This window comes from Pteropus vampyrus, unplaced genomic scaffold (genome assembly GCF_000151845.1).
Source record: "Pteropus vampyrus isolate Shadow unplaced genomic scaffold, Pvam_2.0 Scaffold336, whole genome shotgun sequence".
Lineage (NCBI taxonomy): Eukaryota > Metazoa > Chordata > Mammalia > Chiroptera > Pteropodidae > Pteropus > Pteropus vampyrus.
Window position 1 is genome coordinate 1187054 of NW_011889117.1, and position 20981 is coordinate 1208034.

The 20981-nt window shown below is 39.8% G+C and overlaps 1 protein-coding gene and 1 long non-coding RNA gene across 2 annotated transcripts in view; one reads left to right on the plus strand and one right to left on the minus strand.

Moving 5' to 3' along the window:
* Positions 1-18: 18 nt before the first annotated feature.
* On the plus strand, positions 19-3270 carry LOC111730819. The gene is made up of 2 exons (XR_002776831.1): positions 19-1536; positions 2774-3270. It is a non-coding gene; the product is annotated as an uncharacterized LOC111730819 (long non-coding RNA).
* Positions 3271-8606: 5336 nt separating this feature from the next.
* EIF2S2 (eukaryotic translation initiation factor 2 subunit beta) overlaps positions 8607-20981 on the minus strand; it is a 15434-nt gene continuing 3059 nt past the window's right edge. The window contains exons 2-9 of the mRNA XM_011378284.1: positions 18427-18604; positions 16837-16940; positions 15167-15302; positions 14366-14466; positions 13593-13741; positions 11551-11607; positions 9683-9768; positions 8607-9083 (exon numbers count right to left, since the gene is read on the minus strand). Of these exons, the coding sequence (XP_011376586.1) occupies positions 8908-9083; positions 9683-9768; positions 11551-11607; positions 13593-13741; positions 14366-14466; positions 15167-15302; positions 16837-16940; positions 18427-18604 (987 nt within the window). The 3' untranslated portion in view covers positions 8607-8907. The remainder of the gene's footprint in view (positions 9084-9682; positions 9769-11550; positions 11608-13592; positions 13742-14365; positions 14467-15166; positions 15303-16836; positions 16941-18426; positions 18605-20981) is intronic.

Sequence of the window (20981 nt, forward strand, 5' to 3'; positions counted from 1 at the left end):
GTCTTTCCCTCCATCTGTACATGTTCCTTGAAGTCTTCAGGCATGTTGGAATCCTGACTGAAAATCCTGTTTCAAACCAACAGTTCTACAACATAGCCTCTACCAAACCTCCCCCTGGGCTTTTGGCTATAGCTTTTAGTGGAGGATGGAGGCTATGCTTGGGATGATGCTCAGGCTCCCCTGAGTATGGTGACCTCCAGGGATGTCTTTGTTGTCTCATGTCTCCCTTCCTGGGCAGTCCTCCTGTCTGTCATTGGCAGGCCAGCATTCTAAAGCCTGAGTATGGCTCTGCATTCCCAAACTATGTAAGGGGCCTGACTAGCCAGCCCAAAGGCAACAGAGTTATGGACCCACAGCCAAGCCCAATGCCCCGTCCCTACTTGGCCATTGCCTCTTAGTGTGATTTAAAGCAATATTTCTGCCTCTTCAGAGCTTTAGCTGCCTAGTGGAATCACAGCTCCCATATGTCTGCATGCCAGGGAACCTGGGCAGCAAGGGGAGAGGATGAAGCCCGAGGCCTTCAAGTCTAAGAGATCCAGACCTGGGGTGAAAAATAGCCCCTTGGAACTGGGCTGGGCTCTGGCCCAGCTTGATCAAAACAAAAGACTTCATCCTAGAGAGATGAGGGTGTCCTGAGGAAGGTACTAGGTCCATAGGAAGTGTCCTATACCCCGCTGAAGAGCCCTCAGTTGAAGAGCCCTCAGTTGAATATACCCCTTCAACCTTTGAACCCACAATCTTTCCTTGCTTCCCAGAAGGACAGAGCCCAGCTCTAGCACACCTGTAGAAGGTGGAGAACAACTACTCTGGACTGGACTTGGGCAAAGGCTAAAGAAGGGGTCTTGGAGCCTGTTGAACCTCACACTGTAGGCTGGCACTGTGTTCCTGTATCTTCAGAGCCTAGTGCCATTTGCCTTTTGCACTCTAATAACATTTCCAGACTCCATAAGGTACTTCAGTCAAGTGGTACTTGACTGAAGCACTTTTCAGAGCTTGGGGGTCAGGTGCAACAATAGGGACTATGGACTTCCATTGTATGGTATGCAAGAGGGCCTTGAGAAGATCAGGGAAGACCCCTTCCAGTGCAGGAAGCATCTACCCTACCCAGAGACTCTGCCTAATCACCCTGGTACCAGAACATACCCTGGACTGTGAGAAAGGAATCCTCATCTTAGCACCCCAGAAAATCCCCTGAACCACTTAAGCCCCTGAGAAAGCTCACAGTTGAACCCTTGAATGGGAGGTTCATATCCACAAAACCTTATGTATATATGCCTGCTCTCCCCATGTCTGCGGCCTGGAAAGTCATCTTCCATTCCGTTGATCAACAGTTTTCATTTTCCTGTCCAACCTCTGAAAACCAAAAGGAGATGGTGAAGAAGTGTGATACCAGATTGTGCCCAGAGGACCAATATTCTCTAGATGTTGTCAAGATCTGAAACCTCATTTGTGATTCTAGCAGCCATCTTGAAGGACTCTCACAGCCAGTGAATGGGTTTACTGCATTGTGAGCTCTAAAGCTTTCCTGCCAATAAGGTTTGTGACCCTGGGCAAGTCTTTCCTTTCCAGGTCTCAGTTTCCTCATCTATATGAGGGGTTGGCCTAGATCAGGGATAGAATGGGCTTTATATCAGTTATTAACTGTTGTATAACAACCACCCTGAAATTTAGTACCTTTCATGAACATTCATTAGCTTCTGATTCTGTGGCCTGGCAATTTGGGCTGTGCTGAGCTGGGCAGTTCTAACTGGGCACTCGTATGGCTGAACTGAGCTGACAGATCGGCTGGGGGCTGGTTGGTCCCAGATGAAACCTCACCTGTCAAGTGGTTCGGCAACAGGGGCAACTGGGCCACATGTTCCTAGCATCTAGCAAGCAAGACAGAAGCCCTGATATGCCAGTGCTCTTCAAGCTCCTGCTTTTGTTATGTTTGTAAGTTTCCATTGGCCAAAGCAAGTCACATGGCTAAGCCCAAATTTCACTTTGAAGAGCTTCAAAGTATGGCCATAATTTGTTTTTAATCTATCTCAGGCCTCATTTCACTTGCTGCGTCAGAACATTTGGTAGCAGCTGCTAGAGTGCTTTTTAAGGATTTGGAGCAGTTTTTAGACTTAGGAAATAGTGACATGATAATTTGGACTTTATTTTATTGGCAAGGAACTGAAATGTGGATATGTGTCAGGTATTAGCCAACCCTGGCTAGGTCACATTCTGTGCCATAAGGACATTAGATGTTACACTGATGAAACCACAGAAATAAGAGCAGGGCCAAAGCTTCTGAGCCAGGTGTCCTGGGTTTGAATTCCAGTGGGGCCATTGATTAACTTTGGGTAAATCAAAATCTCTCCACCTGTGGCCACATTCTTCATAATAAAATTATTCCATAATAACAGTAAACCATTTTCTGAATACATGCCAAACGGCATGTTTTACACTTATTTAATCTCCACAATCACCCTTTAGGTGGATGTAGTGTGAACTTGTGGTTATTAGTTATAGATACTGAACTCAAACCTTAAGGAGGAGGAAATTTAGTTTCACAAATGGAAAAGTCCAGGGTCTGTGAGGGTGGAGGAAGAGAGTGGAAAATCTCCAAAAGGAAAATATGAGTTCTGTTGCTGAAAGAAAGGAGGCGTGGACTGATAGAAACATGTCCTAATTGTGTGATTATGCCCATTTTATAAGTTTATAAATATGGAGGTTCTAAAACATATCCCCATTGACAAATATCTATATCCTCTCTCTTTTATCCGGCTTTGTGACTGATCAATAGAGTACAGTGATGATGATGATATCCCACCCTCTCAGTCCTGTTCGTAAGAACTAGCAGTATCCACTTCTTGTGCCTTGGGACCCAGCCACCATGCTGTGAAGAAGCCCAGGCCACATGGAGAGGCCATGTGTACGTGTTCCAGCTGACAGCAAGTATCAGCTGTCAGACATGAATGAAGAAGCTTTCAAGATGACTCCAGCTTAGCCACTGACAGAACCAAGTTAAAACTGCCTTACTGAATCCAAAGCCTAGCACGATGAGGGGTGCTAAATGATTGTTGTCAGCCATTAAGTTTTAGAGTGATTTTAAGACTCAAAAGAGTTTATGCAGCTTGCTCTACTTTAGGGGGACTGGATTGAACTGAGTTCCTACCCAGACTACTTGTTGTGTGACCACACAAGTCACTTAACCTCTCTGAGCCTCATCTTTCTTACCTGAAAAAAAAAAGTACATCTTTATATAACAATACTTAATAAATGAGAACACTTATCATCTAATTCAGATTCAGGTAATTTTTCTCTTAAAAAAATAACACCATAATTTCCTTTTTTTTTTCCTATTTATTTTTATCTTCACCTTGTTCCAAAATGTATTTCAGGCAGCTTACAAACAAAAAGTCTTATAAAAATGAGGCAAAGGACGATAACAAGAAGGCCTTTTGTTGGCATTCTGATGTGTATGAGTTACTGGAGTCAAAAGCAGTGTGTTGGTCCAGTCATTAGGCCCATGGAGCAAGCCCAGCTGGCCCTCCTGCTTGTATGAATGAACAAGACGCCTCTCTCCTCTGACTGGTGAGTGGGCTCCTAGTTCACACATACCCCACTCCCTGCACCCCTGCCTCAGAATACCTCCTGTGGGAGCCCAGATGATCAGGGAGTCCTTCCAGAAAGGTGTAGTAGCTAGGTCTTGATGGGTAAGTGCATGGGTTTGGCTTTTCTGGGTACAAGGATAAGGTTACCCAATTTCACTTTCTGACCTGGACTCCATTTCTTACCTACCCTCCAGTCCTTTCTAATAATAAGCCCCCTTTTGCCCTTCAAACTCCATCTTCAGCATCTGTATCACCCTAATGTCCAGCTCCCTTACCAACAGGGAGCTGCCTAAGGCCAGGGACTCTGATTTATCCTTGCCTAGAAAGGTTTTCAAAAGAATTGGTCATGGTCAACTAAATAATTATGGAGCAAATGCAAACAATCCAATCCAGCACCTACCTTTGTGTTCTTAATTATACTCCACCCCTGCAGCATTAGACTCTAGAAAGAGGGTATAACATATGTATAATGTTCCATTTCCTGGGTGCTCTGCCAAGTTCTTCAACACAGATTGCATTATCTTATTTAACCTTCACAACAGTTCCACAGAATTGGAGATACTCATTTAATGTTATAGATTGAGAAATAGAGACTATGGGTTGAATAATTTGCCCAAGATCACGTCACCTGGAAGAAGGTAGAGGCAGGATGAAAACCTGGGTAGTCCCTCCCCATGTGCCCATCATAAACAACTCCCTGAAATTCCTCTTCTGCTTCTTGTGACCAGCAGTCTTCTTGGCTCTCCTCCTCCTCTGCACACTCACTTTGCTGACTTCCTATTATGCCAGCACCTCTCCACCTTTAGTTTTTCTGTACAGCTACCTGGCTGATCAAACCATGGCTTCAGACTCCAGACTCATATGCCTCCAATGATATCCACCTCTAACTTAGTACTCCCCAGAAGTATCAGGATATATATACAGATGCCCATCTGATAGCTGCATTTGGATGTCCACAAGAAACTCAGCTGAGCCTTGCCTTTTCTATTTTTCTTCCTTAATCTCCCATCTTAGGGAATGGCACCACTGTCCACCCTGTCGCTTAAGTCAGCATCTTCTGCTCTTCCCTAATTGTAAGTCATGTTAATTTTTCCATGGTATATCTTGGCTCTAACCCATTTTTCATCCCACTGCCTTAGGTTAGGCCCTTTTTACCTCTGAGACTTTCACAATAACCTCCTAACTAAGTCTCCCTTCTGCCTACCACCCATCAGCCTCTCCTCTTTAATACCATCAGTTTATTCACTGCCCAGTAAGTAAATTCCAGACCCCTTAGCATGGCATATAAGCTCTCTAGGATCTGACCCCTTCCTTTCTCTCTTAACTCAACACCTCCCCCTCCCCAGTCTGCCCTATTCTGAAGCCACATGGAACTAATTGTGGAAAGAACTATCTGGCTTCTGAACGTTAGTCTGCGCTGTTGCCTCTGCCTGGAATGCTCTTTATCTTCTCCCACTACTTAACTTACATTATCAGCTCGGAAGTCACCTTTGCAGACACTTTCCTGGCCAGTGTTAACACTGGCCCCTCCTGTGTGCCCTTCAGAGCTCTTACCAGATTATATTTTGCTCATCTGTCATTTTCACTAGACTCTAGCTCCTGCCTTTTGCTGTAGGCATTTAGGTAATACTTTTGAATATATGATACTGTCAAGTGAGGCAGCATTGCAGAGGCAGAGCACAGGCTCTGGAGCCCAGATGCTTGGGACTGCATCCATGTTCCCCACTTAGCTATGTGACCTCTTGAGCAAATTGCTTATCCTGAGTCTCATCTGTAAAATGGGAGTAATAGTATACTTACCTCAAAGGGTTGTTGTGCTGATTAAATGAGTAAATCTATGTATAAGCATCTAGAGCAGGGCCTAGCACCTAGAGCAGGGGCTTTGGTATTGCTAGCCACTCATGTAAATGATAATTCATAGTGCACTGGTATACTTGGGACTGAAAAAATGAAGCAATCAATTCTGTGAAGCCAAAATAGTTATGATACTGAAGCTGTTGGCCCACTATATGATTAGGTTTGGCCAACTTCCCATGAAGTAGTTTAGCTTTGATTTGGTTTCTGGCTCATTTAAAAGCTCATGAAAATCTACAGCTGAATATAATTTTAAAAGATGCCCATTAAAATGGTGGTGGTTAACATGAAGAATATCCATTAATACTTACTTCTTAGAACAGCTAGTCCTCCAATGGCTTCAAATGTATTAATAAAACAGAAGTCAAGCTTAAATCAAGGTGGCAGTGATTAAAGTTTCAGGAATATCTCAGCATCAGGAAAGGTAAGAAACGACAAGAGCCATGGCAGCCACAGGGTACCCAGCAGGTGCTTGATCCTTTCTTCTCTCGAGTACCACCATTCTGTGTGACAGAACTCCAAGCACTATTTCTCTGTTGCAGATCCTTGGGAGAGTTAGATTGCCAAGAGTGGCAGGGTTAATCAGAACTGCTGAGAGGCAGGCAACTTTCCCAAGAGCAATAGGAAGTCAGTAAACCCATAAAAATGGTAAGACAGTGTATGTTGTGTTTAACTCAGGCCTACCTGGCACATGGAACTACTTTCCTTCTGTTGCATACTTCCCTTAGTCTGAGTTTTCAGAGTGAGAGGGCCAGAGTCTCTATGGCTGATAGTACTTGTAAGCATATCCCTTTTCCCAAAAGGTGGCCCTGCCAAATGTACAGATCCTAAAAACTACAGGCATTGTTTCCATTTTTATGGTGATGGTGAGGATGAGAACATAGGATATAAATGGCAGAGGAAGACTGTCACTCCAGACTGTTAAATGTTCTCAATGAAAAAAAGAACACCTCATGCTACAAAACCCAACTTTTAAAATATACATTGCAAAATCTATTATTTTGTTCAAACGTGGAACCCTAGCATTGCCAGGGCCAACAATCTGGTTGGGGCAGCCCAGGTTAGAGCTGGTACCTCACACACCACAGCAGAACTTCTTCTAGGCTGTACAGCACAGCATTATTTCTGCATTTATCCTGCAGGATGTTTGGGGTGGGGTAGAGGTTGGGGGCTACAAAATCCTGCATATTCTATGCTTTTAAAGAAACTCATTCAAATATTGGAACACCTACAACTTGCCAGTTACACTGCTTGCTCTTAGACTGGGGGACACACGAGTGAACAAAACTCTGCTCTCAGCGCTGACTTGGTAGGCTTTGGGAGAAACAATACTTTACTTACAGTGGCTGGGACCTCTGAAGTATGGGTGAGCCAGGAAGATACCCTAGGACAAGCTAAATTTTACTATAGGTGGGGTTAGGTATGGGTATGGAATCAGGATGGTTTTCCAAAGACTAGAGATCACTGCATGTTCACATGCTCATGTAAATGCACATCACAAACTAAAGACTTAGGCAGTCATGGAAGCTGTCTAGTCTCAAACTTTTCTTTACCATGGAACACTTCTTTTCCCTTTTGCATAATTAGGAGTATTCCTCAACACAGTTTCCTGACGCTGAAAACAGTAGACTGGTTCGCTTCACACAAGAAAGTGATCAGAAACCCTCAAATAAATGCCTTTGCTTTATCACTCCACAGAAGGTTCCTTCCAGCTGAGCTGTGGTTGGTGTGAGGTAGAGACAGAAAGGAAGCTGATTCTAGTGTGAATGGGTAACCCAGGGTAACCCACCATTTTGAATGGGTTTGATATATTTGATCCACTTTAACCAAACAATACCTCAACTGGACTTATCTTAGAGTTAGAATCAGTTCAGAGAATGTTTTGTGAAGTTAAAAATGGGTAAATTGCCAACAACTTGTGCCAACCTGTCGTCAAACTGTAAACTCCTGTCTTCCCCTAAGGGGTCCCCTAAAGTAATAAAACACACAAACATACAAAAGTAATGGAGCACTAATTACACAAGAGGCACTGATCCTTGCTTTATTCACGCAGTAACATCCGACATTGGGAATTGTGTGGACGTTGATACAAAAGAAGGAAGATGGCATTATAAACAGCAGTTGAGTTCATCAGGGCAGTGGTGGCAGCTCAGCCAGTGTGTGGTCCCCTTAGGACCTACTAGGTTGAAGGAATGCTCTGCTCCCTCCATCACTTCATGGCCAAGATGTTTTGTAACATTTGGCTTTTACTTTAAAATTAAGGGTCACAGTGATTAAAAAGAATATATGGTCAAGACATTCAGGGCTGAGTGAGTGACTGCTCCTGGGCCACTTAGGATTAGTCTTGCAACAAGAAAGTGAGGAGCAGCATTACGCCCTTATCCTCCTCGGCAGGTGCGTGCAAGGCAGATCACAACAGACACATATAATGATCTTTCCCCCATGTTCAATGGAGAAATACCCTTTCAGCCAAATCCTCAGAAGGCAGAACTAGAGGCACCAGAAGCACTACATAGGCATTACCTCTTGGTTTCTCATGGTCACATTCAAGACACTTTAATACAGAAAAAAAGAAAAAGCATTTGTGGTGGGCCTTTTCAAACCCAGAATACAAGTTGGGGAGGAAAAACTTCCTCTAGTATCATGGTTTAGACTCGCAGAAGAGTTCTCTGCACTGCACATGCCACATCTCTTACTTGCCAACAGATGTACAACTTGGGCTTTTCTTAGTGTGCCAATTATAAGACAAACTTTGAGGCTATGTTTCTAAGATTCTCTTAGTGGCCAATAAGGAAAAAAATTCTGAGGGAGGGTACCTAGCACCTTATATTCCCTCATGTGGTGACTGATAGCCAGAGGACTTGGCAGTGAGGTAGTAGCAACAATCCTCACATAATGAAAAGAATTCAAACCTATGTTAATCATTCCCTGGACAATGAAAACAGGACGTCCTCCCAGATCTCATGCTCCAACTACGTTCTCATGTGAAGCTGTGTCTACTTATTGTATCTCAAGAGAAGCTGAGAGGAAAACGGCTGCCCAGCTGAAGGCCCTGCCAGTGTCCAGTTTCTCAGGACAAGGATACAGAAACCTCGCCAGAGCCCAGGCACAAACTGTTTTTGCTGAATTCACAATTTTTATAGAAAAGAAACTGAAGGACAAACCAAATTGAAAGAATCACTGTTATAATAACTTTAATTTATCTTGCATTTTACAGAAGTCTATGAACGATTTTAAAAAAGCACCGCCTTACCCATCATGTTTCTCTGACAGTTGTTAAAGTAGGCAATGAGTATGTCAACAGCTTGAGCATTGGCATCTTGCAAGGATTTCAGACCAACCAGCCACACGCCAGAGCTTGGCAGCTTTTTTATCTTGTTTTTAATACAATGGTATATCCACTCTGATGGTAAACCTGTCCAGCCAAATCTCCACAACACACTTTGCAAAATCAGTGGTGATTAGCAAATTAGTTAGCTTTGGCACGGAGCTGTGCTCGCTTGCCCGTGACAGCCTGGAAGCCGGTTTTGATGCTGGCAACTGAGCATCGAGAATGACAAGTTTCACACTGTAAGAAATAGAGTCGGGTGTCCTTTTGCAGGATTGTGTCGGGTGATCGGCATGTGTGACAGGTGACGTATTCCTCTGCAGGGAAAGCAACATGCAGAATTACCTGGTAGCCACACTGAGCCAGAGGTTTCTTCCCTCTGAAACACTTTTACACTGATCTCTACAAGCCCAGGGTGCACCCAGACCAAGGAAGTTAAACTTATTAGTAAGTTTATAACTAAACTATTCTAGGGTATGGAAACATAAGCTGTCTGCTGCGGTGCTTCAGGTACTAAACCATGGGTTGAAAAGACTCCAAATGTCCAAGGAAGCAGGAACACTTGCCAGATGCATACTCCTAGTTTTTCCACAGGAGAGCCACTCAGAAAACTTATGAGCTTTCCTAGGTGAGAAGTGATCTGCCAATTTTAAGTGATTAGGAAGATAAAGGCAGGTCAGGCCTGGATGCAGACAGATTTCTCTGACTTGGCCTGAAACCAACCAGCAGCCTTGATTGGCTGGGCCTTCTTAGGAAATACAAACCCCTCGGCTGCCTGCCCCACCTCCCCAACACTATCATTTTCCCTCATCTTTTAAGGCCAGCCTTTCCAGCTCCATTATAAACCAGTGGCTCTCCCCAAAATACTACTGCCTGATGAGAACATTTCAAAGTGATGTATTAAAATTATACTTACTGATATATCTTCTCAAAACATTTTCTATCTGTTTCTGTTGAAATCTTCCTTTGATTACAAGTTGGTTATTACCATCTATAGAACCACTATGAAAGAAAACAAAGATATCCTCATTACTACTGTTTTTACCTGTAAGGGACCAAATTCCAGGACCTTTACGTTTAAGGAATTTAAAATATATTCAATGGCATAAGGATAGTTCTAGAAGCAGTGCTATACTACCTGGTTTCTCGAAAAATTTATTTTAATTAAATAGTACCTATCCATATTTCCTAACATTAAACCCAAATTTCAACTAAGTGTCCAGCAACAAATCAGATTTATAAATGATTTTTAAATCTAAAATCAATTCCTTAAATGTGTGTGACAGCCTATTCATCCAACAAAGAAAAACACACTTTTACTGAATGTATACCATGTAAAGTAATAAGGGGGCTATAAATATAAAAATATGAAAGGAGCTATAGATATCTTTGAAAATTCTAAACATCAAATATTTGATTCAGTCATATAAACTGACTGAAACAACAAAATTCAGCTGGGTAGATTAAATTTATATTTGTTCGATATCTCACTGTAAAACTGACTTTTATAAGAACCTCTCTTGTGATTCTCCTTTAACTATAAGGGTTTATTATCCTCCATGGACTGTAACCTTAATCTCCAGGCTATAGTTATTCCAAGGCTTAATGTAGGATTTTTTTTTTCATTCACTATCAAAAATTGAATTTTCTCAACAACCCTATATTTAGCCCATTGATCTTAAGTTCACTGGTCTCAACTTGTTATAATTTACCCCAACTCTATAAAAAGTTATTCTGAGAAGTAGGAAAAACACTGCTAGCTTTTACTCCATTAGTTTATGTAAGTTAAAAACAATGATTATAACAAATTTACATGTAAAACAATTCTTCTACAACAGAGCCTAATTATGTACCACTGGTCAAGTAAATTACTCCTTAACGCCACAGCAGGGATAGCCAATTCCAACAAACTGAGTTTAACAGTAGGAAGAAAATAGAACACCTTACTTATCTCTGTACTTACTGCCAGCGAGACACAGTTAAGAGCTCCTGAGATAGGCAGGCCCAAGTTTGCATACTGACTGTCATTAACTAGCTATATATGACCAACAACTTCACTTCATTGAACCTGTTTCCAAATCTTTTCAGATAGATAATATTAGTTTCCACTAACAGTTTGTAGAACTGTTGTAAAGACTGAGATGGTACCCAAAAAAGTACCAGACACAGTGCCTGGAACACAATACTCAGTATGTTGTCAGTCATCATTGTGTCCCGAGTCTACATTATTTATTTTTAAAGGGACATTTGGCTTCCTAGCACTTACGGTCAAACTCCGAGATCCTGGCCTCCCTGAATGGGGATGGACTAGGTCGGTGCCTCCAACAGGTGAGCCCTGAAGACAGGGAAGTAACCAATTATGGATCCCTGTTTCAATGTTTCTCCTGTGCCATTCATCAACTTATAAGCTGCATTTCATCAACAGCCTATTAACAAATTTAGAAAAGAAATTCTGACCTAAGAAAATGGCTTCCTCTGAAATTTAGTATTTGCTCCATAAAAGGACCCAAGAATTCCAATTAATGACAGGGAACTCTAAAATATGGCAGTGCCATGGTACTCATTTTGATACGCCAGCAGGCCTGTTAGGATGAGCCACTGTTAATTCTGTTCCCTATTCCCAAACAGCCAAGCTCTCCCATAGAAATGAACTGATTTCCCTCCTTCACTGGCCTAAAAATTCCTGATAATCAGGTTACATATCTTTTGAGTTAAGAGAAGTTCTTATGAAATGTCCAGTAATACTGTATATAATTATACATAAATGTAAATATAGTTTCTTACCTGGTACCCAACTCAGCCAATAAAAATGCAAGGAGATGTTTGGGCTGACGATGTAATCTAAAAATAAAGTGGAATATATAAACCTTATCTTTCATGGAAATCTAACCAAACTTCTAAAAAACCATCCTGTTCAGTTTCAATCTGTAATTACTCAGCTATTAGGTGAATTTTAGCACACAGTTCATCAAACTCTGAAATAAAGATATATATGATACCATTTATTTGCATTTTAAGGTCCATAAAACTATTACATGTTATTTATAAATACATACATATGAGTGAATGTCTAGAAATATGGACAGGAAAGGTAAACACCAACTTTAGAGGATAACATCTTTTTCTGGGAAGGTAGAAGAGAGAAAAAGATGGCTTTAATTGTAACTGTAAAACCCTCTTTTTAAAGACCAGAAGCAAATGTGTCAAAAGGTCAAAATACACCAAACCTAAGCAATAAGATACTTGGGTTTTTGTTATGCTAATTCCAATATATTTCCTGGTGGAAATTTTTAAAAAATAGAATATATATATAGAAGAATTTCATAGCAGCATAACAGCAGGAAAATTGGAAACTGCTTAAATATTCAACTAGGAAGTGGTTATGGTACATCCATTCTATCCTGCTTTTAGAACATGACAGGCCTTGATATACCAAAAAAAAAAAAAAGAGAGAGATGCACATATATAAAATGAAAAAAAGCAAACCCAGAGCAATGCCATTCAATATTTTCACTTTTTAATTGTTTGAATTTGTTCCAATAACCAGACACTACTATTACAATTTTCAAAAGTTACTTTTTTCCCAAAATGTAATGAGTGAAGGTTGGTAAAAGTATAATGAAACAGGTAAGCTCTTACAACATTGCTAATGGGGGTACAAATTGGTACAAGCCTGCTGGAAAGTAATTTGCCAAAGTTTGCCATAGAAATATCCATTCCTTGACGCAGCAATTCCATTTTGGGAACTTTTGCCCTAAGGCTCTACTCTGAGTTACAGCCAAGATACATGTATAATGATATACCCTGAAGCTTTGCCTCTGATAATGAATACCTGGGAGCAACCATGCCTAACTAAAAAACTGTTAGAATGTTATATAGCTACTAAAGACTAATGACATAAAAGCTTCACAATACATTAAGAGAAAAATAAGTTAAAAACCAGTATGATACCTTATTTTAAAATATTTATATGCATAAAACTAGCTAAACATAAAAATATTCAACTGATTACCTATCTCTTAATGGTGGACTTAGAGATGACTTTTTCTTTAGCATGTCTATATTTTCTATAATAGGCACATACTGTTGCCATCTGCAAAAAATCTAAAATCTTTTAAGTAGTGCCTTTAAGCAATGGAAATAAGTGGTTCTCTCTAGATGGTGGAATTTTTAGTGATTATTCTCTTTTTTGTTTACCGTTTTTCCCTTTATCTGAAACAAGCATGTATCACTTATGAAACTGAAGAACGATAGATAAGGTCAGTGGCTCTAAGGAACCTGCTAGAAAAGGTACAGCTGAGGAGCTGAGAAGAGCCAGGCCCAGACAGTGACCTTGGGGTGGGACAGACAGGTATGGAATGTTATAGTAATTGAGAAAGCTGAAATCTCTTCGAGTAGGTCTTAGCAATGACCGACCATCAAAGAAGCAGCATACCAAATTTAGCTGCTTTCCCAGAGTTCACTGTTTGCACTTGCTTGGCAGGCCCACTCCAGCCTAAAGAGCTTTTCCACTTCCCTGGGCTCCCCAGGTTCCTGGTCTGAAGACTACAACTAGCCTCATCACTCTTTACTCCATCTGATTAGGATATACTCTCATGTATTAGCACGAGTTGGCTTCTCTCACCTCTGGATGCCTGATAAAAGCAGCCCTGAGACCTGTGAGTTGAAAGAACTGATGGACTTTAACTGTGACCTCCTTCAACCCAATCCCAACAATTGTGCTTTCTCTCTTTCTACCTGCAATAAAGTCCACAATAAGGACTTTTAACATAAATTCCACTACCAATCTGATATTTGAGGTGGAGACTCTCCATTAACCAACTTACAGTTTACAGATATCTGTAAAGTTGACAAAAGAAGTTTTCTTGGTTCCTACTCGGACGACCTGTGGAGGTTTCATGACAAATTTCCTTTTCTCTCCAGCAACCATATCTGGATTTTTTTCCCTCATGATGTTGAATACTCGATTCAGTAGCTATAGAGATAAAGTGGTATTCATGTACATTTTTATTAATAGCAGAAGTTCCCACTTGAGTCACTTTGCTTTACCTTTAAGCTAGTACAAACTTTACTTTTTACTATATTAACACACATATCATTGCATGTTCTGGGAGCTCCTTGACAGCAAGATTCAATTCTCAACAAGGATCTGGTCCATTATGGAAGCTCAGCAATTCCTTTTTCAAAGTTAAACGAATGAATGAGCCCTTACTAATTCTGCTGTTTCTATGGGAAAGTATAGGATACAATGAAAAGTTAAGATTCAGGAAAGTTCAAATAAGCAAACTCCAGACTATCCTGGCCCCGAATTAGCCACTTCCTCTGCCCACTTCCCACCCTCCCCATTCCAGGGAGCTCTACATCCTTAGAAATTATGGATTCAGATGAAACAGTGAGCACTATGACTGCTACACTCTGGGCAGGCTGCCCCATACGCAGGCACCACGCAATATTGTACACTGGCTGTGTGACCTCTCTGGGTCTGTTTCACTATCAACCTATATAGTTCAATGGCCCTTCCAATTCAGGGTACATTTATCTTGCTTTCTTTGAGTTCTAGTGAACAGCTTAGCCCCTTTCATAACACAATTTGTCTTACCTCCTCATAGGTGTAGTCTCTTTCTGAGCCTGCCCAAGCAGGGCCTGTCTGGTTACTGAATGAGATACCATCATCTTTTTTGCTGTCCTCATCTTCTAAAGCTACGGATAATAAAGACTGTAAGAATGAGGGGTACAGGCAGAGCTAGAGAAATGAAAGCTTCAGAGATATTTGTCTTCCTTCCCAGAAATGCATTCACGACAGCCTCAAGCATAAGGCATCAAGGTTCACAATCTCTTATTCCTTAAAGACAGGGATGTTATAACTTTCATTAACAACCCTTAATGGAGACCTCTCTCATTAGGAATCTGTGCTAACAGATACACACTGAACTGTTTTTTGATTTGACAAACACAAGGTAAAATAATGCACTGAGATAATCAGAGGAAAAAACATCCAACTGTTTTGAAGAACTTAAGAAATATCCACATCCATAAAAATCCATCTGCTGACTACAGTAAAGTTCTCTTAAGACTCTATAGCACTTAGGAACTAATAAAAGAACATTTTAACAAAATAGTAAAAAAAAATTTAACACTATTTAAAATTCAGTTACGGTAATTTTCCCAATCACCCATATCCTTGATTTAATGGAATCACGACTGCCAAATTCTTCCCCAATGAAATCTTTAACTGTTAGATACAGTTAAGATCTTTATCAAGTTAGATACTATTTTCTTTTAGCTTCCCTTATTGGTGGAAATATAGAGCAAGAAAAAATAAAAAAGAGTCTGCTTATCAAAGAGACCTAGGCCAAAGGCTTGAGTAACCTACAAACCAGATGCTGAGCCCCAATATTACCTTCATCTTTTTCTAGAATTTCATCCTCATCTGGGAACTTGACATTCTTCTTTTTCTTCTTTTTATTGCCAAGCATAATGTCAAGGTCATCCTCTGGTTCAGCCAGTTCTTGAACATCACTTTCAATCTTCATATCCTAAGAAATTGAGATAAGAGTTACAATATCTTGATACTAGGACTTTTTTTTTTTTAATTACATGGGCTGACATCCTTTTAGAGGGAAAAAGTTAAATATTCAAAACTGAAATTACGGAAGAAATGTCTCTCACAGGTAACCCAAAATGGCTCAGAGTCTGCCATTTAAACTAGAAATTCTTCAAAACAGTTTTGTGGGATCTTTTCCTTTCTTTTATCTATCAGTCTTGAAATCTTAAAAATTATTGTCTGTTTCTAAACGAGGCCACTGTCAGAATTGCCTGGGAAACTTTTTAAAGATTCTCAAATCTTCTGAATGGCAATCTTTAAAAGGAACAGGGGTCAGGAGTATTTTAAAGAAGTTTCTAAATATTCTGATGCAGTCATTAGGAGGGTTTTTTCCTTCTAATACCAAATACATGGTGTTTTTCCACACCACTTCTTCAACTTTCCAACACTAACTAGGTGACCTACAATTCAATTCAATTTTGATACTACCAGAAGTCAATGACTGACTCCACAAGTTTAAGGGCTCAGTCCCATTAGACTGTCCCTCACTTCAGAGGCTAGCATTAGCAGAGTCCTCAGGTTACCCACACTGATGTCTGACTCACTGTAATCAGCAATACATATGTGCTGAATTAATCAAGTCATCAAAATTGTGACTTTGTTCCTAAAACTCAATGTATTACTGTATACATCTCCTGCTACATGTGGGATACACCTTGTTTTCTTGAGTTTGAGCAAATAAACTATTTACCAAAGAAAAATTTGGGTAGAGGACACAAAATAGGACACTTAGTGCATGTATAGTCTCAACTCTTGCTCTTTCTCTGTGTATCCATAAAATTACTATCATCCTGGATTTTATAAAGTGATATGTGAGCTCTGCTCAAGATTCCTGGACAGGGTCTTTAAAATAAGGGAAGAACAGAATTTCAGCTCCTTCCTCCATCCATCCTCCTATTTATCTACCTATCTACCACTCTTCTATCTACTTGTTCAAAAGAATTTTGAGATCTCTGTCTTGGAAATCAATTCAGTAATAAGACAACCTACAAGATCAGAGAACTCCATAAAACCATCCTGAGTGTTCTGGTTCTACTAGAGGCCATTAAGATCATTAGCCACCAATTACCACAGGCTGGGGGTTCATTCTTTGCTGCTCAGGGGTACCCATAAATTTGTGTATCGTCAACATGCTACCAAAAGTTTAACAGAAAAAAACCATTAGAATATTTACTTCACAGGATTTATCACAGAAATACCTCTCCCTCAGCCAATCTCCATATGGTTGATGACAAGCATTTTATAATCATTTGGAATCATAAAGACACACAGTACAATGTATAAAACCTATATTTACATTCCTTTGAACCATTATGCCTTTAAAGTACCTAGTCAGACACAATACCAAGAAAATGACCTTAACAGTTGTGATCAAGTACTTAACAAAAGCAAAGAGGGAGAAACATAAGCCATTTAGCAACCTATCAAGAGGTCAAATTTTACCTTCAACAAGAAAGCAATACTACCTTTACACCTTCTTCAGCTTCATCAATATCAAATATCTTTTTTGTTTTTTTCTTCTTTTTCTTTTGATTAAAGAAGTTCAAGTCATCTAGGTCGTCAGAGGCATCTAAAAAGACAGATAATTGAGATTATCAATTATTAACAACAAAGAGCAGAAGGCAAAGCATCAAATTATGAGTTAAACCAACATTTCACTATTAATTAATCAAGTCACCAACAGAGAGATCGGATATTTATTAGTAAAGTGGGTTCCACAACAACAACGTTATGGTTCTGAGAAACACAATGGCAGGCCAACTCAAAGGTATGTAGGAAAAATCTAGTTAGGGGACCATGTTAAGAATATTTATTTAGTAATTCAACCATATTGTGCCTCATTGTACCCAACATAAAGTCAGGGTTCTAACACAATTTCCAAGGCTCTTCAGCTTTCTCTCTCCACTTCCACCTACCATCTCAGGTCTCATACCTTAATCCCTGGTTCCAGCCCATCTGAACAACTTCACTTAGTGTAGTGTGTGTGGTCTCTCACCTCCAAGCCTTCCCATGACCTCTCCTACATAGCACTTACTTTCAATTCATCTCACGGGATCTTGGTGAGAAGTTACTTCCACCAAGTTTTCTCTAAGCCTATCCCTCCTTGTCCCCAGTTAGATTAGGTGTCTCCTAGGTGCTTCAGTAGTACCTCCTGTTACCCCAACAGAGGTTAGTTATTTACTGGCTTGCTTATCTATCTCTGTACAAGATACTGAGAAGCCATACCTTTTCCCCCTAAATCCTAATGTCTAGCTCAACATGTTATTGAACCAATCACAAGACCTTATAAAGTATTTCACATCCATTAAAGTTACAACAGGAATAAAATTAAATTTTGTCCTCCATTAGTGACTAATAATGGGTTCTGTTCAATAAGTTTTCCATTTGTTCTGCTCTACTGTAAACTATGAATATTTTAGGATCCCTCTGCTACAGTTTTTCGAGGAGCTATTTATGAATTCATTTTGTCTTATTACAAAAATGACTTACTTTCCAAGTTCGTTTTAAACATATAAAAGAAGCTTAGCACATGGTAGATGCTCAATGAATGTCAGTTCTATCTCCAGCATAACGTCAAAAGACATTATGTTTACAGAATCATTTATTTCTAATAGTGAAATGGTATCTGTTAGAGCACAAGAGTGAATAACCAATGTTGGTGTCTAAACTAAAACATTTTAGGCTGTAATTTTAATCTTTTCTATACATCTTCAGACTTGCTAAGACACAAACTGACTATCTTGGTCCTACTTCTTTCTGCCTACACTTAAATACAACCATCATTAAAACTGGAGAAGAGACCTGACAGGTTAGACTGGAAAACCAGCCCTGGAATAAAAAGGTTTTGTGACACTTGTAGATTCTGTGAGAATTTCCCTAGAACAAGTCTATCAGAAATCCAACAAGGTCCAGCGCACACAGACTATTGATGGCCTCAACTTCACTGGAACAGCCTTATCAGGCTGAGAGATCACTGTATGCACAAAATCCAAACACCAATGGAAGAGAACCAGGTATCCCAGGAAAACAGGGACTCTTTCACTTCTACCACTCACCTTTTTTCCTACTGTCCTCTTCATCGGCTTCTAAATCTTTGTCCTCAGTTGGCTCTGGCTCCACTTCTTTTGTTTCTGAGGGCTGGGTTTCTTCTGTTTGGGCATCACCTTCCTCATCTAACATAAAAGGCTTCTTCTTCTTCTTTTTCTTCTTGCTCATAGTAGGATCAAAAATCATCTGTTTAAAAGACAATGAAAAAAGGACCATATTATTATTTTTAATGATGCTCACATTCCAAATATGCTGTATTCTCAAAAGGCACTTTTTAAAAATTAAGCTTATTGGGGCAACATTGGTTAATACAATTATATAATTTTCAGGAGTCAAAAGGCACTCTTAAAAGTAAGAGTATTTGATGCATGAAAGCGCTCCTTACGAAGACCTGCTCCTCCCTTTGAGGCCTACTGTCTTATGTCTTTACCTTCAAAATTCCACGGGGCTACAGCCTTCCTTAGCATGGCCCATCTCCTTCTAAAATGTACTTTCAATAAATCTTACTTTTTCTTTAAAAAAAAAAAAAAGTCTATCCATTCTTCCTTATACTATTAAACATGGTGGGGGGGGGGGGAGGTGATCCTTAAACATGTGTACCTGCCTTTCAATTTGTAAATTATCAAAAGATACAGCAACTTTATGAGCAAATCTGGAGACTTTATGATGAATAATAATGGAATTCATTGGAAGAGACCTTAGCAATAACCCATGTCACGCCGCTCACTTTATGGATGAGAAAACCAATACCTAGGCAAGTTAAACATGTTTTATTTAAGGTTGGCAACCTGGGGTTGCTATACCAGGAGACCTGACCTAAAAAAAAAAAAACTGTATCCCGAACTTCAGACAAACCCTTACAGAAATCCATCAGCAACCCGTCACATAGCAAATCTCTATTTGAGTAAGAGAAACTTCTAGACAGTCTTTACTCTGCTTTTTTGTTTCTGGAACATTAAAAGTTTTCTTAGGTTACTTTTATCTAATGTCCACTACAGAATAAGTGAAAAACTAATTTATAACTTCCTATAAACTATCTGTACTGATCACTTAGGAAAAAATGCAGATGAAGTTATTTTAGACGTTTAAACAACATATTGGGCAGATGACGATAATGTTGAAAGAATGAGGTCTTTGGAGTTAAACACAATTGGATTCAAATCCCAAGCCCCTCTAAGCACCTTACCAATCCTTTTCCACATTCTACCGTGCTTAAATTCAGCACTTTGCCCAATGATCTGCTGTGACAGTGAAGCGTTTAAAAGCACAGGTCTGGAGTGCAACTGCTTGAATTCAAATCCTGACTCTGGCTCTTATTTATATTACTCCCAAGTAAATTCTTGCCCTCTCCATGCCACACTGTAAAATAGAGATCAGTAGCAGAACCAAAACTAAAGCTCACAAGGTTACTGGAAGTATTAAATGAGTAAATATATATAAAAGTTAACACAGTGCCTGGCACAAAAGTACTCAATAATGCCAGCAATTATTATCATAATTTATATAATTCTTTACAGTTCACAAAGCATGGTATCTCTCATTCCTATTAGTGAAATTCCATCAACTCAGGGTGATTTAATATCCAAGATGTGTCATAAAACTGTCAAAAAAATTCCCAAAATTGATTCTAGTTAGCTTAAATTTCTTTAGTACATTAAAGAAACTGAGATAACACTGAAACCAAACAATGGTCTGTAAGGAGGTAGAGTGGTTATCACCCTCACCCAACAGAGAATGATCCATAAGACATTCTGGAAATTGATACAGCCTCATTTCAAAGTTACCCCTTCCTACCTTAATAAAGATCTGTATAAATGAATGATTCTGAAATGCAGCCAGTCTGAAGAACATAATTAGGCAAACTTTACAAGAATAGAAGAGCCAAGAGGAAGGAGTTCCCCACTGCTAACCTACTGGACCATGGGGTCACCCTACATGGAGTGTTACCATCTGTTCCAGGGAGGTAAGCTACAGAGTTCACCCGCACTTCTAAAATATGGAGTTAAAAGAACAGACAGTACTCCAGGCACTATAAATTTGGTTGTCTGGCAGGGCTTACAATTCATTTATTGCATTTTTCCAAGTATCAAATGCCTTAGAATATTAATTCTTTTAACTGGTATTCAGCAAGACAGACCAAAGATGGGAGGGATCCTGAAATCAGAAGACAGCCTCGCAACTGCCTTCTTATCCTCTGAAAAAAATCATATTTAGTTCTACCGGGTAAGTTTGGTTGTAGCCTTGTGAAGGGTATTAAACACACAGGAGTTATACACTGAAATAATTAACATCCTTCTTAATTATTGTCTCTGGATACTTAAGACATACACTGATCACCTCCTTTTATTCACACCACTCATCAGGGTTAAAAAAATAAGGAAACCAGGGATCCCAAAGCAGTGCCCAAGGTAGACCTCCCTCAAACCACAGGCCATGTCAGTCTTGACTAAAAAAACGGTTTAAGACTTTCATATATGACAACAAATTATCATATTCCAAATGTTTTATGAGGCTAATTTTTGGGAAGCAAATAGTTGATGACAGTGCACTTATGGAAAAACCA